Source organism: Passer domesticus, chromosome 5 (genome assembly GCF_036417665.1).
Source record: "Passer domesticus isolate bPasDom1 chromosome 5, bPasDom1.hap1, whole genome shotgun sequence".
Classification (NCBI taxonomy): Eukaryota; Metazoa; Chordata; class Aves; order Passeriformes; family Passeridae; genus Passer; species Passer domesticus.
This window is the reverse complement of record NC_087478.1, coordinates 402980-420641: the sequence shown is the minus strand read 5'-3', so window position 1 is coordinate 420641 and position 17662 is coordinate 402980. Positions and strand designations below refer to the sequence as shown.

General features: G+C 59.1%; 1 protein-coding gene across 3 annotated transcripts in view; it reads left to right on the top strand.

Moving 5' to 3' along the window:
• TASOR2 (transcription activation suppressor family member 2) overlaps positions 1–16715 on the top strand; it is a 56576-nt gene extending 39861 nt beyond the window's left edge. The window contains exons 17-25 of one of the 3 annotated variants that reach the window (XR_010363224.1): positions 1099–1636; positions 6937–11316; positions 12189–12314; positions 12843–12996; positions 13909–14014; positions 14993–15171; positions 15462–15579; positions 15861–15951; positions 15994–16715. Coding sequence is in view for 2 of the 3 variants with exons in the window: in XM_064421650.1 (XP_064277720.1) it covers positions 1099–1636; positions 6937–11316; positions 12189–12314; positions 12843–12996; positions 13909–14014; positions 14993–15171; positions 15462–15579; positions 15861–15864 (5605 nt within the window). In the remaining variant the exon portion in view is untranslated. Of the gene's footprint in view, positions 1–1098; positions 1637–6936; positions 11317–12188; positions 12315–12842; positions 12997–13908; positions 14015–14992; positions 15172–15461; positions 15580–15860 lie in introns of all 3 variants that reach the window. The other 2 variants (XM_064421652.1, XM_064421650.1) reach the window with 2 other exon arrangements.
• The last annotated feature ends 947 nt before the right edge of the window (positions 16716–17662 follow it).

Sequence of the window (17662 nt, the reverse complement as noted above, 5' to 3'; positions counted from 1 at the left end):
GAGCTAGGCTGGGAGAGCTGGGAATGTTCCCTGGAGAAGGGAAGGATCCAGGGAGAGCTTCCAGCACATTCCAGGGGCTCCAGGAGAGCTGCAGAGGGACTGGGGACAAGGGACAGGAGCCAGGGAATGGCTGCCAGTGCCAGAGGGCAGCCATGGATGGGATCTTGGCCATGAGGAATTGCTGGCTGGGCTGGAATTGCCAGAGCAGCTGGGGCTGCCCCTGATCCCTGCAGTGCCCAAGGCCAGGCTGGACACTTTGGGACACTGGGAGGTGTCCCTGCCATGGCAGGGTGGCACTGGGTGGGCTTTGAGATCCCTTCCCACCCAGCCCATTCCATGATTCTGCAATTCCCGTGGCTCTGCAGCTGGAATTGGTGCTAAAGCCACGAGGCCAAGTCCTCCATCCCTCCTTTGGAGCTCAGATTTCCTCTGTTTTTATTTTTCCCTACAAAAAGCTGGAATCTGCATCAAGCAGTGTGCCCCTGTGCCTTGGGGCTGAGCCCTGAAGGGAGCCAGGGATGAACTCCAGGGGTGAACTCCAGGGATGAATGTTAGGGATGAATTCTCAGGGATGAATTCTAGGGATGAACTCCGGGGTGGATTCTCAGGGATGAACTCCAGGGATGAATTCTCAGGGATGAATTCTCAGGGATGAATCCCAGGGATGAATTCTCAGGGATGAATTTCAGGGATCAGCTCCAGGAATGAACTCCAGGGGTGAATTCTCAGGGATGAATTCTCAGGGATGAATCCTAGGGATGAATTCTCAGGGATGAATTCTCAGGGATGAATTCTCAGGGATGAATTCCAGGGGATGAATTTTCAGGGATGAACCCCAGGGATGAATTCTCAGGAATGAATCCCAGGGATGAACTCCAGGGATGAATTCTCAGGGATGAATTTTCAGGAATGAACTCCAGGGATGAATTCTCAGGGATGAATTCTCAGGGATGAATTCCAGGGGATGAATTTTCAGGGATGAATCCCAGGGATGAATTCTCAGGGATCAACTCCAGGGATGAACCCCAGGGATGAATTCCCTGGAGCTGAACGGGCGAGGACGAGGATGGCCCAGACTCTCTTTGCTTCCCTTCCCAGGCCCTGGGATCCCGATCTTCCCGACGATGTGGAAGGGATGAAGCTGATCCTGCACATGTGGGTGGCCCTGTTCTACAGGAAGCCCAGCAAGCTCCTGAGCAGCTCCAGGAAGGTGGTGGAGCACAGCAATCCCAGGAAATTCGTCTCCATCAACAGCTCCGGCTTCCTGGAGCTCAGTGACGACAGCCAGGACTGCTTTGGCTTCGAGACGTGTCCCGCAGACTCCGGCTCAGATCCTGACCAGACCCCCAGCAGCTCCCTGGATCCCAGCCCCCCTTCCCAGGGCTCTTCCCAGCCCCAGAGGAGCCCGGCGGATTCCCAGACGGACGCGGACGGAGCCGCTGCAGCCGTGGACAGCACGGTGTCCTCCTCCTCGGGGGAGCTGCCCTGCGGGGAGGAGGAGGAGCAGCCTTCCTCCACCAGCTGTCCCGAGAGCCTTTCCCTGCAGGATGGTGCCAGGGAGAAGCTGGATGTGGCAGGGGGGGAGCCGGAGGGCGCTGCCGAGGAGAGCGCGCGCCGCGTCTGGAGCGTCACCGCGGTGAGTGCGGCCGGGGGGCTCCAGGGAGGGCTTTGCTCCGAAAGAGTGGGGTTTTCCTCTGAAAGAGTGGGGTTTTCCTCCTGAAAGAGCAGGGTTTTCCTCCTGAAAGAGCGGGGTTTTCCTCCTGGAAGAGCAGGGTTTTCCTCCTGGAAGAGCAGGGTTTTCCTCCTGAAAGAGCAGGGTTTGCCTCCTGGAAGAGCGGGGTTTTCCTCCTGAAAGAGCAGGAGTTTCCTCCTAGAAAAGCAGGGTTTTCCTCTGAAAGAGCGGGGTTTTCCTCCTGAAAGAGCGGGGTTTTCCTCCTGAAAGAGCGGGGCTTTCCTCCTGAAAGAGCAGGGTTTTCCTCTGAAAGAGCAGGGTTTTCCTCCTGAAAGAGCAGGGTTTTCCTCTGAAAGAGCAGGGTTTTCCTCTGAAAGAGCAGGGTTTGCCTCCTGGAAGAGCGGGGTTTTCCTCCTGAAAGAGCGGGGTTTTCCTCCTGGAAGAGCAGGGTTTTCCTCCTGGAAGAGCAGGGTTTTCCTCCTGAAAGAGCAGGGTTTGCCTCCTGGAAGAGCGGGGTTTTCCTCCTGAAAGAGCAGGAGTTTCCTCCTAGAAAAGCAGGGTTTTCCTCTGAAAGAGCAGGGTTTTCCTCTGAAAGAGCAGGGTTTTCCTCCTGAAAGAGCAGGGTTTTCCTCCTGAAAGAGCAGGAAAGAGCAGGGTTTTCCTCCTGAAAGAGCAGGAGTTTCCTCCTAGAAGAGCAAGGTTTTCCTCCTGAAAGAGCAGGGTTTTCCTCTGGAAGAGCGGGGTTTTCCTCCTGAAAGAGCAGGGTTTTCCTCCTGAAAGAGCGGGGTTTTCCTCCTGGAAGAGCAGGGTTTTCCTCCTGGAAGAGCAGGGTTTTCCTCCTGGAAGAGCGGGGTTTTCCTCCTGAAAGAGCAGGAGTTTCCTCCTAGAAAAGCAGGGTTTTCCTCTGAAAGAGCGGGGTTTTCCTCCTGAAAGAGCGGGGTTTTCCTCCTGAAAGAGCAGGAGTTTCCTCCTGAAAGAGCAGGGTTTTCCTCTGGAAGAGCAAGGTTTTCCTCCTGAAAGAGCAGGGTTTTCCTCTGGAAGAGCGGGGTTTTCCTCCTGAAAGAGCGGGGTTTTCCTCCTGAAAGAGCAGGGTTTTCCTCCTGAAAGAGCAGGGTTTTCCTCCTGGAAGAGCAGGGTTTTCCTCCTGGAAGAGCGGGGTTTTCCTCTGAAAGAGCGGGGTTTTCCTCCTGGAAGAGCAGGGTTTTCCTCCTGAAAGAGCGGGGTTTTCCTCCTGGAAGAGCAGGGTTTTCCTCTGAAAGAGCGGGGTTTTCCTCCTGAAAGAGCAGGAGTTTCCTCCTGAAAGAGCGGGGTTTTCCTCCTGGAAGAGCAGGGTTTTCCTCCTGGAAGAGCAGGGTTTTCCTCTGAAAGAGCGGGGTTTTCCTCCTGAAAGAGCAGGAGTTTCCTCCTGAAAGAGCGGGGTTTTCCTCCTGGAAGAGCAGGGTTTTCCTCCTGGAAGAGCAGGGTTTTCCTCTGAAAGAGCAGGGTTTTCCTCCTGAAAGAGCGGGGTTTTCCTCCTGGAAGAGCAGGGTTTTCCTCTGAAAGAGCGGGGTTTTCCTCCTGAAAGAGCAGGAGTTTCCTCCTGAAAGAGCGGGGTTTTCCTCCTGGAAGAGCAGGGTTTTCCTCCTGGAAGAGCAGGGTTTTCCTCTGAAAGAGCGGGGTTTTCCTCCTGAAAGAGCAGGAGTTTCCTCCTGAAAGAGCGGGGTTTTCCTCCTGGAAGAGCAGGGTTTTCCTCCTGGAAGAGCAGGGTTTTCCTCTGAAAGAGCGGGGTTTTCCTCCTGAAAGAGCAGGGTTTTCCTCCTGGAAGAGCAGGGTTTTCCTCCTGAAAGAGTGGGGTTTTCCTCTGAAAGAGCAGGGTTTTCCTCTGAAAGAGCAGGAGTTTCCTCCTGAAAGAGCAGGGTTTTCCTCCTGGAAGAGCAGGGTTTTCCTCTGAAAGAGCAGGGTTTTCCTCCTGGAAGAGCAGGGTTTTCCTCCTGGAAGAGCAGGGTTTTCCTCTGAAAGAGCAGGGTTTTCCTCTGAAAGAGCAGGGTTTTCCTCCTGGAAGAGCAGGGTTTTCCTCTGAAAGAGCAGGGTTTTCTCCTGAAAGAGTAGGGTTTTCTCCTGAAAGAGCGGGGCTTTCCTCCTGAAAGAGCAGGGTTTTCTCCTGAAAGAGTAGGGTTTTCCTCCTGAAAGAGCAGGGTTTTCTCCTGAAAGAGTAGGGTTTTCCTCCTGAAAGAGTAGGGTTTTCCTCCTGAAAGAGCAGGGTTTTCCTCCTGGAAGAGCAGGGTTTTCCTCCTGGAAGAGCAGGGTTTTCCTCTGAAAGAGCAGGGTTTTCCTCTGAAAGAGCAGGGTTTTCCTCCTGGAAGAGCAGGGTTTTCCTCTGAAAGAGCAGGGTTTTCCTCTGAAAGAGCAGGGTTTTCCTCCTGGAAGAGTAGGAGTTTCCTCTGAAAGAGCAGGGTTTTCCTCTGAAAGAGCAGGGTTTTCCTCCTGAAAGAGCAGGAGTTTCCTCTGAAAGAGCAGGAGTTTCCTCTGAAAGAGCAGGAGTTTCCTCCTGAAAGAGCAGGGTTTTCCTCCTGGAAGAGCAGGGTTTTCCTCTGAAAAAGTGGGGATTTCCTCCTGGAAGAGTAGGGTTTTCCTCCTGGAAGAGCAGGGTTTTCCTCCTGAAAGAGCAGGGTTTTCCTCTGAAAGAGCAGGGTTTTCCTCCTGAAAGAGCAGGGTTTTCCTCTGAAAGAGCAGGGTTTTCCTCTGAAAGAGCAGGGTTTTCCTCCTGAAAGAGCAGGGTTTTCCTCTGAAAGAGCAGGGTTTTCCTCCTGGAAGAGTAGGAGTTTCCTCTGAAAGAGCAGGGTTTTCCTCTGAAAGAGCGGGGTTTTCCTCTGAAAGAGCAGGAGTTTCCTCCTGAAAGAGCGGGGTTTTCCTCTGAAAGAGCAGGGTTTTCCTCCTGAAAGAGCAGGAGTTTCCTCCTGAAAGAGCAGGGTTTTCCTCCTGAAAGAGCAGGGTTTTCCTCCTGGAAGAGCGGGGTTTTCCTCCTGAAAGAGCAGGAGTTTCCTCCTGAAAGAGCAGGGTTTTCCTCCTGAAAGAGCAGGGTTTTCCTCCTGGAAGAGCGGGGTTTTCCTCCTGAAAGAGCAGGAGTTTCCTCCTGAAAGAGCAGGGTTTTCCTCCTCGAAGAGCAGGGTTTTCCTCTGAAAGAGCAGATTTTTCCTCTGAAAGAGCGGGGTTTTCCTCTGAAAGAGCAGGGTTTTCCTCCTGGAAGAGCAGGGTTTTCCTCTGAAAGAGCAGGGTTTTCCTCTGAAAGAGCAGGAGTTTCCTCCTGAAAGAGCAGGGTTTTCCTCCTGGAAGAGCAGGGTTTTCCTCTGAAAGAGCAGGGTTTTCCTCCTGAAAGAGCAGGGTTTTCCTCTGAAAGAGCAGGGTTTTCCTCTGAAAGAGCGGGGTTTTCCTCCTGGAAGAGCGGGGTTTTCCTCCTGAAAGAGCAGGGTTTTCCTCCTGAAAGAGCAGGGTTTTCCTCCTGAAAGAGCGGGGTTTTCCTCCTGAAAGAGCAGGGTTTTCCTCCTGAAAGAGCAGGGTTTTCCTCCTGAAAGAGCAGGGTTTTCCTCCTGAAAGAGCAGGGTTTTCCTCCTGAAAGAGCAGGGTTTTCCTCTGAAAGAGCAGGGTTTTCCTCTGAAAGAGCAGGGTTTTCCTCCTGGAAGAGCAGGGTTTTCCTCTGAAAGAGCAGGGTTTTCCTCCTGGAAGAGCAGGGTTTTCCTCTGAAAGAGCGGGGTTTTCCTCTGAAAGAGCGGGGTTTTCCTCTGAAAGAGCAGGGTTTTCCTCTGAAAGAGCAGGGTTTTCCTCCTGGAAGAGCAGGGTTTTCCTCTGAAAGAGCAGGGTTTTCCTCCTGGAAGAGCAGGGTTTTCCTCCTGGAAGAGCAGGGTTTTCCTCCTGAAAGAGCAGGGTTTTCCTCTGAAAGAGCAGGGTTTTCCTCCTGAAAGAGCAGGGTTTTCCTCTGAAAGAGTAGGAGTTTCCTCCTGGAAGAGCAGGGTTTTCCTCTGAAAGAGTAGGAGTTTCCTCCTGGAAGAGCAGGGTTTTCCTCTGAAAGAGTAGGAGTTTCCTCCTGAAAGAGCAGGGTTTTCCTCCTGAAAGAGCAGGGTTTTCCTCTGAAAGAGCGGGGTTTTCCTCTGAAAGAGCGGGGTTTTCCTCCTGGAAGAGCAGGGTTTTCCTCCTGGAAGAGCAGGGTTTTCCTCCTGAAAGAGTGGGGTTTTCCTCCTGAAAGAGCAGGGTTTTCCTCTGAAAGAGCAGGGTTTTCCTCCTGGAAGAGCAGGGTTTTCCTCCTGAAAGAGCAGGGTTTTCCTCTGAAAGAGCGGGGTTTTCCTCCTGGAAGAGCAGGGTTTTCCTCCTGAAAGAGCAGGGTTTTCCTCTGAAAGAGCAGGGTTTTCCTCCTGGAAGAGCAGGGTTTTCCTCCTGGAAGAGCAGGGTTTTCCATTTAGGGGAGGAGGACTTTCATCTCCAAAAAGAGCAGGATTTTTCTCCTAAAAGAGCAGGAGTTTCCTCTTAGGGAAGCAGGATTTTCCTCTTTGGCGAGGAGAATTTTCCTCTTAAAAGAGCAGGATTTTCCTCCTATAAGACCAGGATTTTGCTCTTAGGGGAGGAGGATTTTCATCTCTTAAAAGAGCGGGAATTTCCTCCCAGAGGAGTAGGATTTTCCTCAGAGGAGCAGAATTTTCCTCTTGGAGGAGCAGGATTCTCCAGAGGAATGGAGCAGCTGTGCTTGTGGGGTATCCAGGGAAGCAGGGATGCTCTCCAAGGGGGAGGAATCCCAAATTAAAGTAATTAAAGTGTCGAGCTCAGTGCCTGTTCCTGATTTAAATTTCAAGTTTGTGTGTCCTCAGATCAGGGGAGCCCCCAGCATCCCAGAGCAGAATCCCAAATCCAGCACAGCCATTCCCACGTGGATTTGGAAAGCTGGGATTTGTTAGCTCAGATTTTCCCCCACACAGGTACCAGTGCAGTGCTTTGCATCATTCCCCTCATCCCTCCGGTGAAATCCATGAAAATTCCATTCTGGATAAAGCTTGAAATTAATTTTTACACTTTCTCCAGTCTGCACATGGTCAGGAGTGGAGGTTCTTGGGGTAGACATAAAACACAGGGCTCTGCTGGGATATTTCCCAACCTGAATTCTAGAATTAAAATAATTCCTTTAAAACTTGAACAGAGGAGCAGCTCCCATTGGGCTGGAACTGTTTTGCATGAAGGAAAAAATATTCCACTGGGGTTTTTTTTCCTATTTTCTTGTTAACCCGTGGATTGTGTTCCAGGAGGAGCCAGCCAAGGAGGAGCTGCTGGATGCCAGGATCACCCCCAGCCCTCCCCAGGAGCTCGGCTGTCCCAGCAAATCCCCGGGCACGGAAAACCCCGGGAGCCAAGCCCCAAACTCCAGCACAGCTCCAGGGACAGACCCCCCCGGTGCCCCTCAGGAAAACGGGGAGCAGCAGCAGCAAAACCAGCAGGGAGCAGGCTCGGGGAGTGGCCCCGGCCCTCCCGAGGATGAGGAGGGAGTGGAAGGCTCAGGGCATTCCCTGGAAGTTGAGGATGGCGCTGGTGCGCAGCCTGCCTGTGATTCCGCGCCCTTGGAAGCAGCTCCTGGGAGTGCAGAGCCTGGGGGAGCCACCGAGGAAGAGGAGGAAGGCCAGGAGCACTCGGAAAAGGAGGAGAGGGAGGAGGAGGAGGAGAAGAAGGAGAATGAGGAGATGGAGGATGAAAGCTCCTTCGTGGGCCCTGTGGGCTTGGTGCTGTCCGAGAGCAGCGATGCCGAGATGGAGTGCGAGCACGGCGAGAAGATTCCAGGGAATTCGGCGTCTCCAGAGCGGTTTGGTGTTCCTGAAGAGACCCCCCTGCCCAGCCCCACCTCCCTGGCTCCCCACTGCCCCGACAGATCCTCCCCAGCGCCCTCAGATGGGGCCGGGACTGACCCTGGGGGCTTTCCTGAGATGTCACCAAAGCAGGAGGAGCTCCCGGATCCCTGGGACGCTCCGGGCACGCCGCAGTCGGGGACAAACGGGGTTGGAGGAGGTCTGGCCGAGGTGGGGTCACCCCACAGTGACAGTGGGGAGCTGCCAGTGCCCCCCGAGCCCAGCCCTGTCCGTGAGGCACAGCCCGACAGCGTTACAGACAGCCCAGGACCTGCCGGAGCCACGCTGGGAAACGGCTCCGGGCACAAACACCAGGATCAGGCTCCCCCTGGGGAGCGCTGGGAGCCTGCGGGGAGCACGGGGTCCCCCTGCAGACAGGGGGTGAGCCTGGCCCTGTCCCCCGACTCCAGCTCGCTCTGCCTGACCTCTCCCGACGCGTCCATGGAGCCCTGGGCTGCTCCAGAGGATCAGCCCATGGAGAGCGTCCAGTCCCCGACCCAGAGCGACCGGGCACGGAGCAGCTGCTCCCCCCAGCCGGGTGGGGGTGACCCCGATCCCGACCCCAATTCCCTGGATGCTGAGGAGTCAGAGCAAGGCAGGAACGGGGTTTTGGTGGAGGAGCAGCAGGGGAGCCCCTCTGCCAATGACATGGAGGAGCTGGATGATCCCGTGGGAGCGGGAGAGGGCCGGGACTCGCCCTTTGAGTACACAGACAGAGCTGAGGAGAGCGAGGATGCGTTCCCTGGGACAGAGAATTCCCCTGGGAATGACACCACGGACGTGGAGATGGCAGAGGTGCCTCTCCACCGTCACCTCCTGGAATCAGAGCCCTCCTCCTCCATCATCTCAGCCACACAGGAGCTCCCCAGGCAGCAGCAGAGCTTCCCAAACCTCCAGGGGGGCTCAGACCCCAACGCCGGCGTTCCCGCCCTGCCAGGCCGCCGGGAGTCGGTGCTGTGCCGCCTCTGGAAGCCTCTGGAAGGAGGAGCCACGCGGGTGAGCGTGGCTGCCTGGAGCCTGGATGGCTCCTTCCCCCCCAGCCGTTCCCCGGAGCTGCTGGAGTGCCCAGCTCCCTGCTGCCCCGTGGGTGCGCCAGCGGAGCCGGGATCTGCTCCCTGTGATCCATGGGAGCCAGCGGAGCCGGGATCTCCTGCTCCTCCTCCTCCTCCTCCTTGTGATCCATGGGAGCATCCGGAGCCTGCGGAGCCGGGATCTGCTCCTGCTCCTCCGTGTGATCCATGGGAGCCAGCGGAGCCGGGATCTGCTCCTCCTCCTCCTTGTGATCCATGGGACGATCCGGAGCCTGTGGAGCCGGGATCTGCTCCTGCTCCTCCTCCTCCGTGTGATCCATGGGACGATCTGGAGCCTGCGGAGCCGGGATCTGCTCCTCTTCCTCCTTGTGATCCATGGGACGATCCGGGGCCTGTGGAGCCGGGATCTTCTCCCTGTGATCCATGGGACGATCCGGAGCCTGCGGAGCCGGGATCTGCTCCTGCTCCTCCTTGTGATCCATGGGATGATCCAGAGCCTGCGGAGCCGGGATCTGCTCCCTGTGATCCATGGGACGATCCGGAGCCTGCGGAGCCGGGATCTGCTCCTCCTCCTCCGTGTGACCCATGGGACGATCCGGAGCCTGCGGAGCCGGGCTCGCCGCTCCCCGGGATGCTCCCTGACACTCCAGACAGTGCCCGGTGGGCCGGGAGCCATGGCAGCCCCAGGAGCAGCCCCAGGAGCTGTGCTAGCCCCAGGAGGAGCCCCAGGAACTATGGTAGTCCTGAGAGGAGCCCCAGGAGCCATGGCAGCCCTTCCTGCCATGGCAGCCCCGGGAGCTGTGGCAGCCCTGGAAGGAGCCCCAGGAGCTGCGGTAGCCCCGAGATCCGTGGCAGCCCTGGGAGCAGCCCCAGGAGCCGTGGCAGCCTTTCCTGCCATGGCAGCCCCAGGAGCCATGGCAGCCCCATGCACGGTGGCAGCCTGAGGAGCCCTGGTAGCCATGGTAGCCCCAGAAGCCATGGCAGCCCCCGGAGTGGTGGCAGCCCCAGAAACCATGGTAGCCATGGTAGACCCAGGAGCCCTGGTAGCCCCATGAACGGTGGCAGCCCCAGAAGCCCTGGTAGCCCCAGGAGCCATGGCAGCCCCAGAAGCTATGGTAGCCATGGTAGCCCCATGAATGGTGGTAGCCCCAGAAGCCGTGGTAGCCCCAGGAGTGGTGGCAGCCCCAGAAGCCCTGGTAGCCCCAGAAGCTGTTGCAGCCCCAGGAGTTGTGGCAGCCCCAGAAGCCATGGCAGCCCCAGGAGCCATGGTAGCCATGGTAGCCCCAGGAGTTGTGGCAGCCTCAGGAGCCGTGGCAGCCCCAGGAGCCATGGTAGCCGTGGTAGCCCCAGAAGCTGTGGCAGCCCCAGGAGTTGTGGCCGCCCCAGGAGCTGTGGCAGCCCCAGGAGCCGTGGTAGCCATGGTAGCCCCCAGAGCCATGGTAGCTGTGGCAGCCCCAGGAGCCGTGGTAGCCATGGTAGCCCCCGGAGCCAGGCAGGGGATGCCGGAGGGAGCCCCAGGGAGGAGCCCTTCCTGCCGGCGCACCTGGGAGGAGGCAGCATTCCCATTCCTGCACCTTTCCCAGCCTGGGGCTGTCCCCCGGGCGAGCCCTGGGATGGGCACAGCCCCGAGGGGTCCCCGGCGTTCCCCGATCCCGACTGCGCCGGCGCCGAGGCGGGACAGGGAGGAATTCCAGCTTCTCCCATCCCGTGGGACGAGCCCAGGGAGCTCTCTGGAGAACACCCGGAGTTCAGTGATGCTGAGGATATTTCAGATGTGCTCCCAAGGGAAGAGCAGCTCCCAAGCCAGGACACGCACGAGGGCTTGGCCTTTGAGGAGAATTCCTTTGGTGACTCAGACCAGGAATATTTGGAGGGGAATTCTCGCTCCCCTCTTCCAAGCAGGAGTTCCTGCATCATGACACCCACGGATGCTGCAGGAGCCAGGACTACCTGGGACGGCTCCTCCAGGAGCTCCGTGCACACGGAGGAGCGTGGGGAGGCCTGGGACACCCCCGGGGATTCCGGGAGCTTCGTGGTCACCGGGCAGTGCCAGGAGAGGGTGGAACATTTCCAGCTTCCCAGGACGTGCAGCCGCCGTGCCCGCGAGTCTCACCTGGCCCAGTCCCTGACGGAGACCTGGAGGGGCTTCCAGGAGATCACCCAGAACACTTTGGACATGGAGTGCCTCCGCTTCCACTATAAGCTAAAAGAAACCCTGAGGAACGGCAGGCCCCCCTTTTCTACCTCCAAAAGCACCTTCCCAGCCAGCTCCCCGCCCCGGCACGCCCCCGTCCCGCTGTCCCCGCGCAGCAGGAGCCCCTTGCAGGTGACGATCCCCAGCTCGGGCGCGTGGCTGCGCTCCCACAGGGACGCTGGGGGCAGCAGGAGGAGCCGGGCTGGCAGGGATGCCGGGGCTGGCAGGGATGCCAGGGCTGCCAGGGCTGCCGTGCGCCTGGCCAGGCTGCGCTCGGAGCCCGCGCCGCCGGAGCCGCGCGGGGACGTGGCCGGAATCCTGGAGGAGTTCTCCGAGTTCCAGAGGGTGCTGCAGGCCAGGGCCGAGCCCAGGAGCACAGCCCCGGCTCAGGGGCAGCCCCAGCCCCGGCCCCGGCCCGGCGGCACGGCGGCGTTCCCGGGAATGGTGGCGGAGCTGTGCGGGGCCCTGCGCTGGCACCTGCGCCGCGTGGCCGCCGCAGCGCAGCCCGGAATGTTCTACCTGCTGGAGACCGGGAAGGAGCCCTTCTTCGACAGGGTGAAGGTGGGAGCTGCTCGGGGGTGGGTGGGAATGGATTGGGATGGATGGGAATGGATGGAGATTGATTAGGGTGGATCAGGGTGGGTTGGAATGGATGAGAATGGATGAGGATGGATTGGAATGGATGAAGATGGATGGAGGTGGATCAGGATGGATTGGGATGGATGAAGATGGGTTGGGATGGATCAGGATGAATGGAAATGGATTGGAGTGGATGGGATGGATGGAGATGGATTGAATGGATCAGGATGAATGGGGATGGATGAGGATGGATTGAATGGATGGGAATGGATTGGGATGGATGGGAATGGATTGGGATGGATCAGGATGGATCAGAAAGGATTGGGATGGATGAGGATGGGTCAGGATGGATGGGAATGGGTCGGGGTGGGCAGCCCCCAGGGACAGCTGAGGGTGGCAGGGGCAGGGAAGCTTGGGCAAGCTGACAGGGATGGTTTGGGAGCCAGGAGCCACCTTGGAATCAGGCACAGGAGCCCTGGGATTGAGTCACTGGAGGATCATGGAATGGTTTGGGTGGGAAGGACCTTAAGGATCATCCAGTTCCAGCCCCATGGCAGGGACACCTCCCACTGTCCCAGTGTCCAGCCTGGCCTTGGACATTCCAGGGATGCAGGGGCAGCCCCAGCTGCTCTGGCAATCCCAGCCCAGCCAGGAATTCCTCATTCCCAATATCCCATTAAAACAACTCTGGTTTAGTTTGAACTCCCCCCATCCCAAGGCCACCACTGACCCTGTCCCCAGGTGCCACATGCGTGTCCCTGCAGGGCTGGGTTCCCCGTTCCCCTGGGCAGCTCATCCCCTTGCTGTGCCCACGTTCCCAGGGAACATTCCCAAACCTCCCCGCTGTGCTGCAGGCCCTGCTGGAGGCAGAGGGCTTGGTGAGCGTGGAGCCCCTGGAGTTCTGCAGAGCCCAGCCCCGGGGCAGCCAGCGGCTGCTGGTCATCGTCAGGAACCAGGACATCGCCCCCCACATCCACACCGTGAGTGAGCCCCCCCCCCCGGCTGATCCCAGCGCCAGGATCCCCAAAAACGGGGGGGCAGCCAGCTCGGAGCAGGGGGCCGGGCTGGGGAGCCCCACCCTGGCTCAGCTCCTCAGGGAATTCCTCCCTGCAGGGATGGGATGGGATGGGATGGGATGGGATGGGATGGGATGGGATGGGATGGGATGGGATGGGATGGGATGGGATGGGATGGGATGGGATGGGATGGGATGGGATGGGATGGGATGGGATGGGATGGGAATGTGGGGATGGGAACGTGGGGATGGGAACGTGGGGATGGGAGTGTGGGGATGGGAGTTTTGGGGTCAGGAGTGTGGGGACGGGAGTTTTGGGGTCAGGAGTGTGGGGACGGGAGTGTGGGGACGGGAGTTTTGGGGACGGGAGTGTGGGGATGGGAGTGTGGGGACGGGAGTGTGGGGACAGGAGTTTTGGGGACAGCCCTGCTGGGGTGCTGCGGGCCGGGCGGGTCCCGCGGGCTGTCCCCAAGGCCGCTCGTGCCCGGAGCAGGTGCCGTGCCTGCTGGAGCTGAAGTGCTGTCCCCGCGTGGTGTTCGCCGGCGTGGACGACCCCGAGGAGGTGACGGGTGACACATTCCAGGAGCTCTTCCAGGCCGGGGGATTCGTGGTGTCCGACGAGGAGCTGCTGGAAAGGGTGACCCTGGGTGAGTGTCACTGCCACATCAGAGTTTGTTTCTGTTCCCAGGGGGAGTCCTTGCCCTCTCTGACATTCGGGTGCCGTCGGGATGGAGTGCCCAGCTCAGGGTCCCCAAACCTCCCAGGGCAGGGCAGGGTTGGCCCAGGATGTTTGGCCTGGACGTTCATGGGATGGTTTAGGTTGGAAGAGACCTTAAGGATTATCCAGGTCCATGGCAGGGACACCTCCCAGTGCCCCAGGCTGCTCCAGCCCCAGTGCCCAGCCTGGCCTTGGGGCAGCCCCAGCTGCTCTGGCAATTCCTCCCCTCCCTCCCAGCCAGGAATTCCTTCCCACAATCTGTGGCAAAAGGAGAACTTGCTGCTGCCTGCAGCTCCTTAGTGGGAAGTGGCAGAGAGAGCAGAGCCCCCTCTGCTGCTCAGTGGGGTGACAGGGACAGGCTGCACGTGTCCTTTCAGTGTCAGGGAAAAGTGACACCAGGACACGATCCCAGTCCCCATCCTGTGCAGCTGGAGTCTCCTTCCTTGCACAGACCAGAGCTGCCCTGGACAGAGCCCTGAGCCCCCCGGGTGCCCCACTGGGGCAGGGCTGGGCCCTGAGCCCCCCGGGTGCCCCACTGGGGCAGGGCTGGGTCCTGAGCCCCCCGGGTGGCCCCACTGGGGCAGGGCTGGGCCCTGAGCCCCCCGGGTGGCCCACTGGGGCAGGGCTGGGCCCTGAGCCCCCCGGGTGCCCCACTGGGGCAGGGCTGGGCCCTGAGCCCCCCGGGAGCCCCACTGGGGCAGGGCTGGGCCCTGAGCCCCCCGGGTGGCCCCGCTGGGGCAGGGCTGGGCCCTGAGCCCCCCGGGTGCCCCACTGGGGCAGGGCTGGGCCCTGAGCCCCCCGGGTGGCCCCTGGCAGCCCCTGAGCTCCGGTGTCCCCTCAGGCCAGCTGAAGGAGGTGGTGAAGGTGCTGGAGAGGCTGAACAGCAGCGGGAGGTGGAAGTGGCTGCTGCACCACAGGGAGAGCAGGAAGCTCAGAGGAGACCTCAGGTAAGGGCTCAGCCTGGCAGATTGGGCATTTCTGGGATGGAGCAGCAGGGCTTGGGACAGGGAGCATCAGGTGGCCTGGAGTGTTGTCCTGGATGTGATCCTGGGTGAGGCAGGGCTCTGGCAGCTCTCCTTGCTCCCTGCTGATCCAGGAGGCTCTTCCCTGGCTCCCTGGCAGAGGAGTGTTTCCTCTGCCCCCAGGGAGTGTTGCAGGCTCCTGGAGGGGCACAGATTTCCCTCGAGGAGCTGCACATTCCCAGAACTCCCAAAGCAAACTTCCCTCCTTTCCCAGCTCCTGGCACACCCCCAGGAGCTCAGGGCACCTTCCTGGGGCTCTGGTCCCATTCCTGCCCCTCCACATCTGGGGTTTGGGGAGGGCTGGGGGTGCAGAGAAGGAATTGCACTCCAGTTCCCACCAGGAATGGTTGAAGATGGAGCTGCTCTGGCTTGGGTTCTTCCGTGGATGAGTGAAGTGAGAGAACTCCTGGGCTGGGATAAAGGAAGGGAAAAGCTGGGAAAACAAGGAATTCATCCCCTTTCCCATCCCAGGCCATCCCCAGGAACGCCAGGCTCCATCATCACCACCTCTCCCAACATCCCCTCTTCCTTCTCCTGCCAGCTTTGTATCCTGAGCCTGGTTCCAGGCTCTGGGACATCCCCTGGGACAGTGGCACTCTCCTGTCCTGGCCTCGTGTCCCCCTGGCCCTGTGGGGTGTGGGGAGCAGCCTTGGCTTTTCCAGCAGCAACAAAACCTCCCTGACCTCCCCACAGCTCCCAGCACCAACCCCAAAAGCAGCCCCTGAGAGGAAAATGAACCAAAACCAGGCAAAACCAGCACAGGCAGCCCTGGAGCGAGGGGGGATTTCCCCTTTGGATCCAAAACTCACCCGTGGGGCTGCAAAAACCACCTGGAAAGGCAACCCCCCCCTCCGTGCTCATTGCTGGGGTGGGACGGAGCCCTGAGCCCTGCCCCTCTGCCAGCAGGGACGACGGCAGTGCCCAGAAGAAGCAGCTGCTGCTGCGCTGGTGCCAGGGGGCCGAGCTGCTGGAGCTGCTGCCCCTGCACGGCTGCGACGGCGCGGCCGGGCCCCGGCGCGCGCAGTGCCTGCTGCAGCTGCAGGGGCTGCACGCCCGTGCCAGGTTCGCCGTGTACCTCACAGGTGAAGATCCCAGCCCTGCAGCTCTGAGTGCCTGGGAAGGGGTGGGGAGGGATGGAAAATCCCTTTTTTCCTGTGGGAATCACTGCCTCGAGGTGCGGGTCAGGCGTGAGCGGGGAAAGGGAGTTTTGGGGTTTTGGAGGTTGATGAATTCCAGCGGTTTTTGGAGCCGGGGGGTGGATGGGGCTGTTGGCAAAGCACCAGAGCAACCAGGGTGGGGTTTAGGGATATTCAGGGTTTAGGAACAGCCTCCTTAGCTGGAATTAACGGAGCTGCTGCTCCTCCCCTTGCAGAAAATGCCAGCAGCAGCTGCAGGGAGATCCTGGAAAGCAAAGGGATTCTTGTGGCTGACATCAACACCTTCCTGGGGACGGTGCAGAAGATGGCTGCTCCCTTCAGGAGGAGCTACTGGTGAGAGGGGAAAGCTTGGGATGGATCCCAAAAACCCGGGAACAGCTCAGGGCTGTCTGTGGGGTGGCCAGCAGGGAGCTGGGGTCCCACAGCACAGCAGGGACCACCCCAGAGTGCTGCATGTGGGATCTCTGATTCCTGCAGGTGGATCCAGGACAGCCACGCCTGGCACTGCTGGGAAATGGGGAGAACTCCAGGCCTGGCCCTGGGCAGGCTCTGCAGGAGGCTGGCACTGCCCAGAGGGGCCGGGCACTCACCTGGGCCACCTCTCTGTGTTGCAGGTGACAAAGGGAAGGCACCAGGACACGGCTCCTCCCCAGGCCCTGTGGCACCGGTCTGGGCACCCCAGCCCTGTGGGGGACATCCCCACCAGCCATCCCAGTGGATCCCAACCATCCCAATGGATCCCCACCATCCATCCCAGTGGATCCCAGCCATCCCAATGGATCCCCACCAACCATCCCAGTGGATCCCAGTGATCCCACTGGATCCCCACCATCCATCCCAATCAATCCTATCAATCCCAGCAGATCCCCACCATCCATCCCAGTGGATCCCAATTATCCCACTGGATCCCCACCATCCATCCCAATCCTACCAATCCCAGCAGATCCCCACCACCCATCCCAGTGGATCCCAGCCACTGCTGGGGGCGGGGGAGAGTCGTTTTCAGCTCTGTGCATAAATCTTATTTAAAGGTGGGAAATGCAGATCCCCAGGGGATTCATTCCCTGCCGTCCAGCCTCACATAGGAAAGGTTTTTTTTAAACGGTACAGGTAAATTATTGGAGTGGTTCCAAGTCTTTTCGTGCAGCTGCCGTTGGAGCAGGCAAAAGGATTTCCCAAAGTCTACCTGAAGATCAGGAAGGAGAACAAATCCCTTTTCCACGTGGCCGTTGCTGTTCAGGCCCACACTACATTTCAGCTCACCCCCGTTGCCTCCTGGTTCCCTGCTGGGCCCCGTGGACTCCCTGGGAAGAGCAGGAACAAAATAAGCTTTTATTTATGGGGGCCCCGGCTCCGCGGGGCTGGGGAGTCCTTTCAGTTCCTTTTTAAATCCAAGACTGCGAGGCCGTTCTGTACAGGATGACTTTGTACAAAAAGAGTTTGATTAATAAAACCTCCAAAATAACGAAGTTCGGCACGGCTCTGCTTTCTGGAGAGGGGATCCCGCTCAGCATCCAGCCCTTTCCAGCAGGGAAAGGGGGGCAGGGATTTTCCAGCTGGGACAGGGGCTGGGAAGCAGCAAGGAGTGAGCAAGACCGTGGTGGGCTGAGGGATGATGGATCCCGTCGTGCTTCCCTGCAGGAAGGATGGGATAACCAGAGGGATGAGCAGGGTACAGCAGGCAGGGATAGGGATAGGGATAGGGAGAGGGAGAGGGAGAGGGAGAGGGAGAGGGATAGGGATAGGGATAGGGATAGGGATAGGGATAGGGATAGGGATAGGGATAGGGATAGGGATAGGGATGAGTGGGTTACAGCAGGTAGGGATAGGATGGAATAACCAGAGGAAGATGGAATAACCAGAGGAGCCAGTGGGTTACAGCAGGGATAGGGATAGGGATAGGGATAGGGATAGGGATAGGGATAGGATGGAATAACCAGAGGAACGAGCAGGATACAGCAGGAAGGGATAGGGATAGGATGGAATAACCAGAGGGATGAGCAGGATACAGGAAGTAGGGATAGGATGGAATAACCAGAGGAGTGAGCAGGTTGCAGGAGGTTTGGCTAGGATGGAATAACCAGAGGGATGAGCAGGATACAGGAGGAATGAACAGGGTACAGCAGGAAGGGATCGTGGGATCATTTGAGGATTTCTTTTCCACCTGGCCTGTGGGCATGGCACAGAGGGAGCCCCCCAGCCCCACTCCCGGCAGCTGAGGGCGGGAAGGGTTCCTGGAAGTGGCAGCTCGGGAGGAGGAAGTGCCAGAAGCCCCGGCTGGGAGGAAGGAGGGGGAGCCCCGGGCGGGCTCAGCTCAGCTTTGGGATTGCCACAGGATCAAACCTGGTTCCTGTGGGAACGGTGCCAGGGGAAGCCCGTGCCACTGAGGACCCTGGAGAGCTGCTCCGAGGCTTTC